This window comes from Stegostoma tigrinum, chromosome 13 (genome assembly GCF_030684315.1).
Source record: "Stegostoma tigrinum isolate sSteTig4 chromosome 13, sSteTig4.hap1, whole genome shotgun sequence".
NCBI lineage: Eukaryota > Metazoa > Chordata > Chondrichthyes > Orectolobiformes > Stegostomatidae > Stegostoma > Stegostoma tigrinum.
In genome coordinates, this window is record NC_081366.1 from 68,238,143 (window position 1) to 68,254,653 (window position 16,511).

General features: G+C 42.2%; 2 protein-coding genes across 5 annotated transcripts in view; one reads left to right on the top strand and one right to left on the bottom strand.

Annotated features, from left to right (window-relative positions):
- The first annotated feature begins 1,849 nt into the window (after positions 1-1,849).
- Positions 1,850-3,430, top strand: gpr151 (G protein-coupled receptor 151). Its single transcript, XM_048543738.2, has one exon. It carries the CDS (start codon positions 1,850-1,852, stop codon positions 3,302-3,304), a length of 1,455 nt encoding a protein of 484 aa, XP_048399695.1. The 3' UTR covers positions 3,305-3,430.
- A 5,036-nt stretch (positions 3,431-8,466) lies between these two features.
- tcerg1b (transcription elongation regulator 1b (CA150)) overlaps positions 8,467-16,511 on the bottom strand; it is a 109,573-nt gene continuing 101,528 nt past the window's right edge. For all 4 annotated transcript variants that reach the window (XM_048543035.2, XM_048543032.2, XM_048543031.2 and 1 more), the window contains 5 exons: positions 13,661-13,843; positions 12,344-12,523; positions 11,323-11,406; positions 11,135-11,235; positions 8,467-9,136 (listed from right to left, as the gene is read on the bottom strand). In XM_048543035.2, coding sequence (XP_048398992.1) covers positions 8,935-9,136; positions 11,135-11,235; positions 11,323-11,406; positions 12,344-12,523; positions 13,661-13,843 — 750 coding nt within the window. In that variant the 3' untranslated portion in view covers positions 8,467-8,934. The remainder of the gene's footprint in view (positions 9,137-11,134; positions 11,236-11,322; positions 11,407-12,343; positions 12,524-13,660; positions 13,844-16,511) is intronic.

Sequence of the window (16,511 nt, forward strand, 5' to 3'; positions counted from 1 at the left end):
AAATTAAAGTTCTAGTCTATCAAGCAATTTCACTCTGGAACAAAAACAGAAGTAGCTGGAAAACCAGTTCTGAGGAACCGTCACCATACTCGAAACGTTAACTCGGATTTTTTTCTTCACAGATGCTTCCAGACCTGCTGAGCTTTTCCAGCATCTTCTGTTTTTGTTCCAGAGTGAAATTGCTTGATAGACTAGAACTTTAATTTAATTAAAAATCCGAGTTAAGGTTTCGAGTATGGTGACGGGACGTCAAAACTGGTTATCCAGCAACTTCTGTTTTTGTTCCCTGTTTAAAGTATCTGCAGTTCTTTCAGTTTTTTTATTTAGATTTCACTCCGCAATGGGATTTGTCCAAAATTACCACATGCTGGGATCATCACAACATTTAATGCAGTAATTTTTAAGATCTGAAACACACTGGCTGAAATAGCAGTGGAAGCAGATTTAATAACAGCTCAAATGTAAATCACTTAAATGCTGGAAAAGAAAAAACAAAGTTGCATCCTGGGGAAAGACAGGGGAGCGGGCAGATTGGAAACTCTTTCACAAATCATGCCTCCTCTGTGCTGTGTCACCCAATGATTCTGCCAAATCTCCCCTGGCTTGGCATCCCCTCGTCGCTCTTATATTCTGCTGATTTCGATCCCTTCGCTCGTCTCTGATTTTAACTAGGCTTGCCATTGGTTATCCTGTCTCCAGATGCCTGGGTACTAAGCTCCGAATTCCCTCCCTTTACAAGGCTCCACAAAACGTGATTGAGCCCGCGACCCCGTTCTGATTTCTTCTCACGTGGCTTAGTAACACATTTTTATTGTGATGAACCCGTATTGAAAGTGCATTGAGAATCCTTTCACTCTTTTAAAGGTGGCATATAAAGTAAATCAGTTGAAAAAAAATCCAGCACACTTTGTTGTATTTACATTTTCGAGGTAAGCGTACAGTTCAATCCTCTCATTACAACACGCACTCTTTCACCTGGCATCTACTAAAAAGTCCGAGCAAAGAATTGTGTTGGTTTAAATCTGGGATTTACAAATAACACAAAAACAAAAGAGCGGCGGCATGTGAAAAGTTGCTTTTCAACGCAACCACAACAATTTCCAACAAAAAAAAATGCAGACAAATTTGGAGCATTTACAAATGTAGGAACGCACAGCATTCGGTACCACAATGAGCTGGTGAATTCCCCTGATAGGGACAAAAATAAATCAAAGGCAACATTGTGGGTGCCACGCTTTCGGAAAGATGAAAATGCATTGCGAGCGTGATGCATGGTTCCGGGAATGAGAAACTTTATTTATGAGGATGGGCTGAAGAAGTTGGGGCTATTCCCCTTGGGATGAAGGAAGCAGAGAGGAGATTTGACTGTTGCGTTCGAAATCATGAGCAGGCTGGACGCAGTAGATAGGTAAAGCTTGTAAAAGAAACATAAACGAGAGGCCACAGATTTAAAGTGGTGTGAAAAACTGCAACGGGTGTGTGAGAAAATAATTTTCACACAGGGAGTAGTTAGGGTCTGGAATGATAGTCCGGGCAGGTTCAATTGAGACATTCAAGAGGATAATCATTTGTATAGAAATGCTGCACAGGAATTTGGGGAAAAGGCAGGAGGTTAGCGCCAGGTAATAGAATCAGTGGGGACACAACGGGCCGAATGAAATTCTTGTGCACGACATTAGTTCTGTGAAACGATAAGGTGCCTCAAATGTCTCACCACATTAAAGAGTGGCAGATACTTTTGTGTGTTTGTAAATACGCTAATCTGAAAAGTTATGCATGATTGATGAAGGAGGTAGGTCTTCAAGTGCATGCTAATTGGACCCCTGAAGCCGCAGTGTATTTATAAGAGATGCACCTCAGTGCGTGGAAGGAGTTGGGGGGCTGTGGTCGCTTGTCAATCTTCCACCAGCTCCCAATCCGCAGCTCGAGTGGGGCCAGTGCTAGTGTGTCTGGCCTTCAGCCAGGAGATTCTGATTCCCAGTTCCACCATCTCCGGTTGGAAAGCGCCCGCAAGAGTTGCAGAGTCCCGGCGGAACAGCAAGTCAGGAGGATGGTGCGAGTGGCACTGCAACTGGCGAACGGCAGCGGGGACGGGCTGCTGCCGGCCGGCGGCTCTCAGGACGTCGAGTCCCGGGAGCTCAGAGTGGCCATCCCGGTGACGGTGGCGGGGATCTGCGCGATGGGGCTGGCGGGGAACGGGTTGTTGCTGGCCGTGCTGCTGGGCTACGCTCGCAGGGGCCGCTCGTCGCTGATCCACGGGCTCCTGGCGAGCCTGGGAGCCGCCGACTTGCTCGTGCTGCTGCTGTGCGCCCCGCTGCGGGCGGCCGCCTGGTCGCGCTCCTCCTGGGTGCTCGGCCGCTTCGTGTGCCGCACCTCGGATTGGTTCCTGCACGGCTGCCTGGCGGCCAAAGCTTTTACCGGGGCGGCGTTGGCCAAAGCCGGCCTCGTGTATGTCAGCCGGAGCCCCAAGGCGGGACCCGGAGCCCCGCTGCAGCGCTGGAGGGTCGCCACTTTGTTGGTCGGCCTCTGGGCTCTCGCCTTCAGCCTGCCTCTGCCCCACTGGATTTTCACCAGTGTCCGCCTCCAGGCGTCGGGCAGGCGGCTCTGCGTTGCCCAAGCGCCGGGCGGCGCCTTCCCCGCCGTCTACTCCAAGCTGTACCCGCTGCTGGTGTACGGCGCGCCGGTGCTGTGCAGCCTCAGCTTCCATTGCCAGGCCCTCAGGAGGTGCCGGCGGCACGGCGGCACCGCCACGGTCAGCCCCGCGCACAAGCTGCGGAACCAGCTGCGGGGCAGGCGCCTGGTGGTGCTCTCCTCCAGCCTGAGCTTGGCATTCGCCGCCCTCTGTGCCCCCGAGTGGGTGGTCTGGCTCTGGCTGCGGCACAGCCCCCAGCGCAGCCAGGCCACTCCGCCCGTCGCCCTCGCCCTGCTCGCCCAGCTGCTGGTGCTCGCCCTGTCCTTTCTCGACCCGCTCCTCTTCGCCGCCCTCTCCGACGAGTTCAGGGAGGAGTTTCCGGGACTCTGGAAGAAGTTGATCTCCCGGAGGCCCCGGATCCCGGCACCTACCGCACCCAGGACCCGGGAGAGCGGAGGGTCCGGCGCCCGAAGCGACCCCGTCCAGCCCCGGCAGGAGAAGTCCGTCCAGGTGCCCGAACCCGACCAGGAGAGCCCGGCCAGCAAGGCTGCCAACTTGGTCCTCACCGACATGGAGCAGTTCTGGCACGACCGGCAGAACATCCCCGCCGCTGCACAGGAAGATCCCATCCCCTGGGAGCATCAAAGCGAGACGCCTTGCCCCGAGATATGATGGAAGCTGGGTCGCTGGGAGGGAGCGGGCTTTCATTGAAATATTCTCTTCGTGTGATTTCGAAGTTAGTTTTGACTGCAATTGGCCAGATTTTGAGCAGGACTCCCCGCACTGGATGAATCAATTTTTAACCGTGTTTGCGCGGCGGCGCATCTCTGTTCCGATCTCGATCCGGCAAGAAACGTTGGGACGACCGGCGTCCCATCCCCGCGAACTGTTTGCATTCTCAAATGTCTCCGAATTAATTGGCTCCAGTTCATCAAAGATCCAGTCGGACGGCAGGAGTCTGGATGGGCTGATTGGCCTTCTCCTCTTGCGCGTGTGTCAGAAGTGCGGGATGTTGGACATTCGGTGCTGTGGAAATGCTGAGTTCTGATTTAACACCGCCCTTGTCCTGTGTAAATTAACTGTTGGAAACGAATTCGATTTTGTTGTGAAAGTTAACTTCACCTGGTCAGACTTGTTGTCGTTGTGTTTTATTTTCTGTAGAATTTGTGCAAAACATATTTTGCAACAAAGGGTGAGTGATCGTGCTGACCGCGATGGGTCCTCACCAGCATCAGTGAATTACTTCTGAATGTACTGTTGTTGCTTTTAGCAATCCGCCTGTTTTTTTTAATCTTAAACCTGCTCAGTGTGGATACAGGTTTAGATTTCAGTGTCTGGAATTTCTCACCTCGTATGAAACGTCCTTTTTGTATTTTGGTCATTTTAATTGGATATGGTGAAGCCGCAACTGTTCGGTAAAGGTTAGGGTTTATGTATTGAGATCAACTCTTTGTTTGTATAAAAACAGTTTTTTTTCAGTCCGGATTATAACATCGTCGACAAATTTGTTGAGTTTCGATGTCGCCGAAAATGAAGCTGTTTAATTGTAACTGTTTTGGTTTGGTGTTCGCGGTCCTGAAATGTAAACATACTATTTGTTGAAACTTGTTACATAATAAATAGATTTACAGAACTCGTGTACCGTTCTACTACCTCAGCGATTTCAAAACCTTTTTTCGTTCTTATTTGCTACGAAAACGATCGCGCACACGTACAAGTATCTCCATAACTTGTAAAAGACACAGATTTGAGCTATTTGGTGTATATTCCCCGATCGTGGACCTTGCGATTTTGCTCCTGGGCATGTTTTATATGACTTAAGCGACTGCAGTTTCGTAAACAGATAATAGAACTAAAGGCAAGAGTGTCCCGTCAGAGAATCGAAAGAGGCAAGTTTTTCTTTTAAAGTCAGAAGAGAGCGTAGAAATGAAGTCAAACTGCTGGAGAGGTTCAGCCGCATTAGGAGCAACTCAGTACATCTGCTGCCAGATATGCTAAGTATTGTCCCCCAGGAATTTTTGTTTTTGTTTCAGCTTCCACAGTTTTGTTTTATTTTGGAAAGGAAGTGTTACCTTTTGACGGCCGTTGAAAAAATTGATTTTAGTGGCACCGCTTTACAACGTCCAAATGCGCAATTAAACTGTGCTGAAGGGGAGAAACGAATTGCTTTTTCCCAAGAGAGGCGTAAAGCAAAATCTTCGATTTTATATCGATTAACCGCTCACAAGAATTCTCAAGTTTAATCAGCGATCCAAGTACAATCGTCGAAAAATGCACGTTTTCTGAATAATTCGGAATAGATTTAGCACAACATGTATGTATTTCAAAGTTGCGGTAAGTAGACAATTTCTCAACGTTCTTTCGGATAACTTGAATTATCACAGCAGCTCTTCGTTTTTGTTGAATATGTTGGCAGAGTGCAGTTTATCATTAATTTACTGGAGAAACGCAGCAGCATCTACGGAGACAAAGCAGACTTAACATTTCGAGTCCAGCGACTATCCGTTCTGAGGGAACGGTCACCTGACTCAAAATGTCAACAGTATTGCTTCCCCCAGATGCTGTTGAGTTTCTCAGCAATATTTGGTTTTGAATCGGATTTTCAGCACCCGCAGTGCTTTGTTTTATTTAAACAAATACATATTCCAAGTCAAGATTAACTACAAGAAACGGAAACACGGTAACGTCCACAAGGTCGAGGATAGAATGGTAAATTTGTGACCAGTTTTTCCCCCAATTCAGAATATTGCTTTGTCTATGTGCCTGATCAGTGGCCAAGTGAGCTTGAAATTTTCAATACTGGGAGCAGTACTTCCACAAATAGAAGCCATCCAAACCCTCTTTCGTCCCATTTAATAGTGTGAAGTCACCTCAATGGTTTGCTAGCTAAACTACTCTTAAATAACCAAATTGAAAATGTTCAATAATACAACCTCTAAGTACCATTTATCAGGTCCCTTTTGGGGAAACCATGAACTAGATTCATTTCAAACCAGTTAGCCCAATATCATTGTCTAGTTGTTTGATGATGTAACTAGTAGAATAGATGAGCAAGAACTAGTCGGTGTGGTATATTTTGGATTTTCAGAAGGCTTTTGATACAGTCTGTTGTAAGAGGTTGGTGGGCGAAGTTAAATGACATGAGTCAGGTTGTGATATATTTGAAGGAGCAAGAATTTTAATAGGTAGGAATAAATCGGTCTTTAAGGGGCAGGTATTGGCTAGTGGGGTACTGCAAGGATCTGTGCTTGGGCCTCAAGTATTCATAATATTGTTACAAGTCAGACAGCTGAACCAAATCAGCCTTTCTACCTCTGGTTCACTTTTACTGTGATGTGAATATAAAGACCCCAATAGTTAGTAACCAGGCTCTGGAATAACCAATCCCAGACTTTGTGAATAATTATGTCCAGACACCAGTTTTGTATTTCAAACAGAACACTAACTATTTATTAAATTCAAAATAACCTTATTAAGAAAAAAACTAAACAAGGTAAACTGCTAATGTTTATGCTTTAAATCAGAAACATTTGTTTTCAGACCCCATTCCCACGAATAAGCACAGTTAAGGGATAAATAAAAGAACAAAACTGGCCCATTACTTTAAATGGGTTTTCACAAAGCATTGTTTCTCAGGCACAGATGTGGACTCCTGGTTGCCTTTTTTTGGAACAGCTGATTTGAATCAAGTAAAGGGACTTGACACTCAGCTTTCTACTCTCTGGGCTTCCAAAAGGTAGTGTGGCACGAGACAGAGAGGTTTCAAATCTTACTGCTGTTTTGTCAGCAGCTAAGTTCATTTCCAAGGAAAATAATTTCAAGAGTTCAGTTCTGGTTCCACCATGATAGATTGAATATCCTATTCACACTGCCCACCCCACCCTGCTACCAATCAGGCCTCAATAGCAGTGAAGATCTGCCATCTGCTTGGACAGAGGGTCTCTTCCAGACTTGCTGGAGCCAATTCTCAGGTGCTGAGCCCATTAGTAGCCAACCTCTGCTTTCTGTTTAAACAGAACACTCTTCCTGGGTGTTTCTGTAGGTCCACTTTTGATCAAGACTCAGCCTTCAAGTAACACACAGATCTTGCTTCACAAGCAATCAATTGCTATTTGTTCTGTTCTTTTCCTTTTATCACAAGCTGTTTCATAAATCCACAATTCATCTTCAGCTCCAAACAAAAGTTGGCAAAAGAATAAAAACAATGAAAAAATCAGTGATGCTTCAAACTATATATTATCTGACCACACAAAACTGGGTAGAATTAAGAATTGTGAGGAGAATATAAGGAGTCTTCAAAATGATTTAGACAATTTGAGTGGGTAAGGTGTGGTACATTGGGGCAAATGCAAAGGTTCAAACTTCATTACAAAATTCAAAGTAAGAGTATTATTTAAGTTGTCATATATTGGGAAATGTGTATACAAAGACAAGACTATGGACCTAGTGCTGGAAAACTTCAATTTTGATAGTATGGGCTGAAGGGCCTCTTTAGTATATGATTCAATGAAAGCAGATTTGGGAAGGTGCAGCAAGCAACTAGAAAGACAAATGGTATATCGGCCTTCGCTGTAAGAGGATGAATGTTCAGAAGTGATAATGTCTCACTGCTGTTGCACGTGACCTTGGAAAGACCACACCTGGAGTATTGCTTAGAATTTGGGTCTTCCTCAGTAAAAGGGATATACAAGGCTGTGGAAACCAAGTCACTGAATATAGAGAGAGATACCCTTTTAGATTTTAAATGCATCAAGGGGCAGAGAATAAAACATGTCAGTGTCACTTACATAGAGGATCAGCCAGGACCACTTTGAAAAGTGGAACAGGCTTGAAGGGCCAAATGGCCTATACTTGCTCCTAGATTCTATGTTTAAAAACCAGTCAAGGTAGTTTAAACAAGACAGTGAACATGACAAAGTACCTTTACCAGTCTTCACGTTTATTACACCAGCAATTGAGACAGCTAAAGCATGATGTGTTGATGGCTTGATCCTCAGTCTGAGATCAACTGCGGAGAGAACAAGTTAAAATTTCAAGTCCAATATTACTTCTTTGACACCAAAGAGAGGTGAAAATGTGATGGGTACATGTCATTGACAAAGTTAGGAGGTTGGAAATGGAATAGACAAAGTCAAGGAAAGATTGAAGACATGAGTGAGATCACATATTAATGTTGAGGTGGAACAAAAGCCAGGGAGAGGGGTAATGGTTACAGTGAAGAAACAAAGTCTTGGTCCACAGCAAGCGCTAACAGCCGATTAAAAGTTAGCTGTAATTGAAAGCTAAATCAAGAAAACAAGCCACACACGCACTGCATGAGAGGAAAATAGAGTTCGTGGTCTGAGATTGAATCTGATGTCAAACGAATAAGGCTGAAATGCTGAGAAGAGTCAAATTAGACTCAAAAACATTGACTCTTCCTCTTTTCACAGATGCTGTTTTTTAAAAATCTCCAGCATCTGTAGTACTCTGCTTTTAATTTAGTGTTTAATCCTGGAGTTTTTCTAAAGATGTTCCAACTATTATTTCAGTTACAACAGAAACTTAGGCCCTTAAAATTGCAGATAACTGCAGTTATGACACCCACTGGGTACTTGAGCCAAAGATCTATCTCTCAAGGTACAATCAGGAGCATCTCAGCTGTTTTAACAAGTAATAGAATGCATTTTCCCCCAAGACCTGAGCTCTGGGGTAGCTGGAGATAGAAATATAGTTAGCGAACATCTGATAAATTGCACACGCTTTCCTTAGAAACTGGAAGACAGAACTGTAATCATTCAAGTATTTTCGCTTAAAACAACTTAAAAGCAGCACAAAAAACTGCATTCTAAACATTTTAGAAAAAAAGATGGTTTATTGCAGTAAACATTTCAACTAGGCAACATTTCCAACACCTTAGTTAATAAAGTCACTTTGGAAACTTACATTTAAACGCAAGTAAAAGCTTAAACGTTACAAACAAAACCCCTTTTGAGTTCAGTGACTGACTTGGAAAATTACTGGTAACTAAATGCTAGTTTTTACAGTTTTGCTGTGGCACAGCCATTTGTTTGGACAATGACCATGCTACACATACTACGTCAGCTGTTTTCTTTTAAAACTTTTATTTTACACAACCGAATGATGAGTCAAAGCTTCCACTTCAACATGACGACAAGCTGGTACAAATGTGTCCATACTATATACAAAACTGGACAAAGCAGACACATTAATACTGCACACACGTTGATGTCTGGCAGATGGCTCATGCACAAGTCTCAGTTGATGGGCAGCCTGCTCATTCTCAGAAGAACCTTGTGGTGTTATTTGGCAGAGCGTCTCGTTGGTTCTGATGCTGTGGGAGGTGGGGGAGGGCCTCGCCGATCAAGATCATCAATGTAGGCCATAATGAGCTTGCGTCTTTCCTCAGGCACACACTCCAACACCAAGTACCGTTTGTCATTCTGAAGGATCCTTTCAATGTCTTTTAGATGTTGATCTGACTCGTGCAGTAGTTTTTTTGACCTTGGAGAGAGTAATAAAATCCAGCACAAATTTACTTATGTCAGACAATATAAGCTCTTCAGAAATCCATTCAACAAAAGCAACATGGTTCACTTGAAAAATTCCATACTTTCTCACCATCTCTCTCAGAAAATAACCAACATCAAAGGCTATTCCTAGATTAGCATGACAAAATAACCTACTTGTTTGTTTATTCATTCACAGGATGTGATCATCACTGGCTAGGCCAACATTTACAGCGCATCCCCAGCTGTCCCGAGAAGTTGGTGGTGAGTCGGGCTGTGGATATTTTTAACATACCTTACAGGACTACCTCCAGCTCAATGTCTGTCTCCTCTACTGTCAGTTCACAGCCACTTATTGGTGCTATTCTTAATTAGTTCTTTTGATAACTTATACTCTCATTAAATATCTCCACCCTCCCTCCTGTGCCTCAATGCTCTGTACACAACCCACTAATTAAGGTTGATGAGAAACTGATAAGAAACATTCAACATTGCAGGATGTAATATAATGCAACCTAACATTTAATATGCAACTCTTCTGCCTAGACAGGTAACCATTTGGCTGCCCCGGTCCAATCTCCCCCTCTTCAGCTGTTTGAGATTCCACAATTTGACACTTTCTTATTTAATCAAAACATTTGAAAAGGTTTATTCCCTGACCTATGAGTGTACCACGTACACTAAAAGCTGCACTAAGGACATGATGCACGATGGATAAACTGTGCATGCACAGATTGATAGTCAGAGAGCACAGAAACAGGCCCTTTCACCCAACTCAGCAAAGCTGATCACAGCGGGCATTTTCATTAACTGCTTTAGGACACAAACATTCCATTAAAGAAAGAATGACAATTAACTCCAAAATGCCATTCAGCCAATAGCTGCTCTACTTGAACAAGTTTTCTTACAGCCATTAAAGCTTATTTAAAAAACTCTTTTCATTCACAGGATTCAATATGAATAATTATACTTCTGTGACTGTCTACTAATCCATTATACTTTTATAACTGAATATGCATGTTACCCAGCTGAAGTGCAGATGCAGCTCCACGTTTCAAGAAGTTTTGCCTCTTGATTCAGCTCTAGTTACATGCACTTTCCTTCTCCTAGACTTGTGAACCTGTGCTAATAAGTGGCACAAAGTGAGAACAGGCATCCTTTAGCAAATTGAATAAGCACCCTGAATACTTTACCTGGTTTAAGTGATACAACTGGATGAGAATGTTTTGGTGGTGAACATACAAAATAGTGGGAGACAACTTGAAACAAGGGTGGCAAAACTGCGTCCAGTTCTGGTCGCCCTATTATAGGAAAGATGTGGATGCTTTGGAGAGGGTTCAGAGGAGGTTTACCAGGATGCTGCCTGGACTGGAGGGCTTATCTTATGAAGAGAGGTTGACTGAGCTCGGTCTCTTTTCATTGGAGAAAAGGAGGAGGAGAGGGGACCTAATTGAGGTATACAAGATAATGAGAGGCATAGATAGAGTTGATAGCCAGAGACTATTTCCCAGGGCAGAAATGGCTAGCACGAGGCGTCATAGTTTTAAGCTGTTTGGAGGAAAGTATAGAGGGGATGTCAGAGGCGGGTTCTTTACACAGAGTTGTGAGAGCATGGAATGCGTTGCCAGCAGCAGTTGTGGAAGCAAGGTCACTGGGGTCATTTAAGAGACTGCTGGACATGCATATGGTCACAGAAATTTGAGGGTGCATACATGAGGATCAATGGTCGGCACAACATTGTGGGCTGAAGGGCCTGTTCTGTGCTGTACTGTTCTATGTTCTATGTTCAAAATAACATACACAATACTTGAGATCGATTTTGACAGCAACTGCAGCTTCTTGAATAACAAGCCAAACATGTCTCCTTTTACTCTAGTCAAAAACACTGGGATGCTCTAAAGTACACCAGATTTTGCTGGCGATGAAAGCCATTAAGGCAAATATTGAAAGCAGCAGTTTACTGCAGTCCTGAGTGACAGCAGGCATTACTCACCTGTAAGTAATAAATTTGGTCTCCTTCAACAGTGTCCTAAAGTCAGCTTTGGCTGTGATGTATTTATCTCGAATGTATTCTTCAAACTCTCTCTGCTTTTTCTGAAAGAAAGTACAAATAAACAAGTGAAGGACTGGACTGAAGTGAATGAGTAAAAACTTTGCATCATTCGCAAACGTGGCCATTACCCTATCACTAGACGAGAACTTGATGCAGCGAGGATCCTCTTTGATGACCTTTTTCACTTCCTTCCATGTAGAGGTAAGAGTAATCTACATTTCAAAACAAAAAGAAATATGACTAACAAATAGGGAACTTAAAACATTCACCAGCTACATGAAATAAATGAGCTAGGTAAATACTATGAGTACATGAGCAGCTCGGAAGCAGCTCCTGTGTGGTACTCAGGTAATGTCCTTTCATGATCTGCATGTCCGGAAGGTGATAACATGTTCCTAAATGAGTGTATTTCCAGTATCATTCAAGAAGATTGAACTATTCTTCGTGACACGATCCGCCCGACTGCCACACAATCCACTACAAACTTGAACAGCTTCTATCCGAACATAATCTGGCTACACTGTGTAGCATGTAGAAAATGCACTGCGGCAGTGCTGCAAGATTCCTTCAAGAGCACGTTCCAAACCCACAATCTCTACTATCCGGAAGAACGAGCAGGTGGTGCATGGGAACATCATCACTGGCATGATGCACACCATCATGACTTAGAAATATGCTGCTACTGAGTTAAATCTGTGAATGGTTCATAGCTACTTTCTCAAGGGCAAATTGATATAGCAATAAGTGCTGGCCTCACAAGTGACAGTAATTGTGCAAAAACTGTTGTTCACCTCAATCTTATTCCTTATTTTCTGGTTTAATTACATATACCTGAAAAGTCCTCCACAACTACTTTATAAGTTATTGACATTTGCCTGCATAAGTCAACAAATTCAACATAAAAGACATGTTTACATTTTCACAATATAGCACTGCATAACCTCAATTATGCTGAAGAGAAACGTGCAAGTAGTATTTCTTCATATTTAAACCACATGAATGTATATGTTCATATTATTACTCTATACAGAAGGAACTTCTTATAGGCAGTTCCACTGCAATCTTTACACACAATTCATGTTTCCATGCAGAATCAAGACACATGAAGGTTCAAAAGGAGGATATTAGTAACAAACTAGTCAGACACACCGCTGAGGTTTCATCCAGAAGCTGTCTAAAATGCTCCCTCTTCTTCTTTGTAAGCGCCTCTATGTGCTCACTAAATAACTTTTCCTTCTCTTCTCGTTCCAGTAATGAAGCAGACTCCCAGCGGTGGTCTTTGCGAAGGGTCCTCCGAGTATCTGACCATGTCACATCGGAAGAACGGACCTGCGGAACACAAAGAAGCATGAAGAATCACATTTGTTTGTGAAAAAAGGGAGAAACAGCGCTGTGTATGCATAATGCAAACATTCTTTTTCTCAAAAAAAACTCAAAATAAGGCATGGAGTAAAATGAAGACATTTGAGCTGATTTAATTCAAGGTTATGATGATATTATAATTAGAGAGAATCACTCGCCAGCAAGGGAAAGCTGAACTTGCCCACCAAATGACATTCAAAAGCATGTTGCATCAAAGTGAAAGGGAAAATGAGTTTCTGGAGAGAAATGTGATTGAGGGTCAAGCCAGGAAATTTGACAGATAACATTCAATCGGTAAACAGTGGCAGAGACATGTTGGTCCAAGTGATCCTTGCCTCACTCCCCTGAAATAACTTTGCTTTACAGTGTTTGATGCAATGGGTATGACATACACTCCCAAAGGAAAAAAGTAAAATAAATTTAACAGATTTAAGCTGCAATATTAGGAAGTACAGCAAACTTTATTTTAACTGGCACCACATTGAATGAGCACTCTTAATAATCTAGCTAAAATTACATAGCTCAAATTCTGGAATTTTACTGCATTATTGTGATTTCTGCAATGCCCAAGTAGTCAAGTAAGGATATGAGAAGGCTCTCTGCTGATAAGTTTTATTTAAGGCAAAGTTGCATTATTATTTAAGTGATTTCGCTGTAAATAAAGTATAACATTGATGTTTATATCACTGAATTATGTTTCTAATACTTGGTGCGTTTTTACCACTTGATCAAATGGAATATTTGATCAGTCAGCACATTCCTGGTCCCATAGGTGTCAGTTAATAAAAAGTTTGCTCTAAAATCATTTCAAAGCAAATGAAATCTCCAATACAGCCGAGTGAATTACATTTTAGCTGCAAATCCTTTACTGAGGGACAAACTGCCCTACAATCATTATCATTGTTTGATAATAAAGTATGGTTAATAAAAGTCACCCAATTTCAGCAAAGTACCAAAATTAGCTCACCCAAAGTAATAATAGGAAAATATATTATTGTTTGGTACAATTTTACAACAAGTCAATAAATTCTACATGTAAACAGATACAACCAGGATTGAACACTGGCTTTTGTGCAAATCTATTTGCATTCATAGACTTATTACCATATCAGACAGTAAAGCTTTGAAATTCTGGATAGCTTCCTCTCTCTTGTGCTGTTCTCGTTCCCGATCAATTTCCTTGGTCTGCTCTGAACGAGCTTTCTGAACCTCTCTCTCCCTCTCTCGTAAACTTGCTTCTATTCGTGCCTGGCGCTCCAGTTCCTTCTCCTTATCAGAGTCAATGTGCTACCAAGGAGGAACAAGATAGTGGAGTTTAAATGATGACTTTAAACAAAGCATTGCATTTTAAATTAGAATGGTTCCTACAAATGCACATTAACAGGCTTAATAAAAAAGCAACAAAGTGACCATTGCGAATTGCACATCTAAGCAGGACAAAAGAAATAGGCAAGCTAAGACAATGCTAGGGCCAAACCTAAAATATCATCGCAGTGACAAAAAGCTATAGGAAATCTCACACTGTAACAAATGTGCTTTAATGCCATGCAATACCCTTCATGAATAATAAGTTATCTCTGCAAATTGCTCTGCATCATCAGCACCAACTGATAAAACAAAATACAACTGACATTTGGAAGAACGAATTCAGTCATCTGGTCAGTTGATGTCAACATGACATGACAATGACGTAAGTATACACTAGTATGCTTTACAGAAATCCTGACAACTGCTTTTACCAAACTTTTAAAAAATGCAGGTGCAGCTGGCAAGGCCAAAATTTAATGGCTGTCATCAGTTACCCTGCGGGGTTAATGGGCCGCCTCCTCAAACTGAATTCTTTGCAGCATTTTTGATGAGAATGAGTGAATTTGCCAAATCATTTCACAGGGGGCTAACAATCAACTTCACCATGTGGGACTGGCATTATATTTGACTCATACACAAACACATTCAAGGAACAAGTGTACAAGAATCTGCCAACTTAATTGTCACTTCTATAGACGCCAGATTTTTCAAAAAAATCTAGGTTTAAAAATAATATTCAAACTCTCAAGTTGCTGGAGTATAATTTGAATTCACATTCTCAGGATTATTAGACAAGTAACATAGCTAATACACCACACACTTGTACAAAGATGATCCAGTCTTTCCATTCAAACCAGGCATTAAAATTCACAAAGAACAAGGCTGCAAAAAGATTTTTGACAGCAGTCAAGATAATCAAGAGATAAACACGAACATAATTCTTTCTTCATTGCCCATCACTGTATTTTCCTTGCCTTCCTGCTGGTTTTGACAGGTACAGGATGTGAAAGTCTGAATCATGCTGTGAAGCTGCTGATTATGCCACACAATCTGGAATAAGTAACTATTAACAGGTTTGCATATAGGAACTCCTGCTGAAACTACTCCAATCTGTTAGTGGAACCCTTCATCCCTATTGCTCAGGTAGCTGCTAATTCTCTGTCAACTCAGTGAAAACCCAGTCACCCAAAGATGGCGATGGAAGTAGCTTTCAGAATAATCCATATCATTCCCTGGCATTGGTACTGTAGATGTCAATAAAAGGTAAGTAACAGAAGAACAATACAATCATGACATTAAAAATAACTTTAAAACAATTTCCTTTTCATCTCTTCCGGAGGCAATTGATCTTCACTGGCTCACATTGCACAGGCTCCTACCTGTTGCTCTCCAACATTTCATTCCAATGATCATTCCTCACATGCAAGTATTGCTGCAAAGAGAGACATGCTGTTGAAGTTCATTGTCTTGTATCCATCAGGAAAAATGCAAGAATGCCAAATTTCAAATAAAGCAATTTGTACTACAGGAGTAAAAGGGTGTTCCTTGGTTGGAAAGTTGACTCTGTTTGACCAAGGTTTTGCACTGGAGACAAAATGAGACAATTGTAGACTCAAGGCTTTTAATTCATAAAAGGTGGGAGACTTGGACATATTTCTTTTGGTTACAAAGAACAGGCCCTTACATGTGAATGCATGCTACATTGAACAAGCATAAATAAGCCATACTTGGAGCTCAGCTGGGAATCTTAAATTGATTGTTAGTACAGCTATTAGTGCACTCAAAATTGTTCAATTAATGCTTACCCAATCACAGGATCACATCTAACAATTGATGTTTATTTGTGTTTTGAAGCAAGTCCAAAAAGACATTCTGCCCACCACACAACTGATTAATATTGAGCATGAATTATAATGCCAGTGTGACACCAGATATGCAGACTGTCCATCCAAACGATTGACTGATAAAATCAAACAGCTTGTTCCATTACAGGCAGAGTAGATGTGCAAAATCAGTTCTCTGTGTTTGTAGAACTCAAAGCAAATGTCTTTTGTTACACCTGATTCTGTGATTGGCAACATTTGCTAAAAAAAATCTGAAGTGTGCTAATAGCTACATCAACTACCAATTTTAAGATGATGAGTTGAGTTTGTAATGTGACTTACTTATACTGGTAGAAATGGCATCCATTCGGGTTCAGGGGCATATACACCCATTCCTTTCTCCATGGGAATGCCTCAACAAGAGTTAACTAGTCAACCGATCAGCACCTTTTCCACCTTTTGTATAAACAGTTGTGACTGAAACGTGGCATTCTTGCGCTTGTTCTGATGAATGCAAGGCAAGAATCTTTAACATCTCTCTTTTCTGTAAGTCAAACTGTGCACTACCAAGCAAACCATTCACCTGAGTGTTGGTGGCTTTGGACCACGGAGAGAGATGCAATCAAATTCCTGTCCATATCTACACCCCTGCATTTTATTCAATGTCAGCAATCACTGACATGAGCAGGAAGCCCCAGTACACTCAGACCACATGAGGAGGATAAATAACACCTTTTACTGATAGCTACTGAGTTCACCAACACCTGTGAGACTCAGAATTACACGTGGCATTGACCCACTGAAGTCAATGGAGAACCATGCTT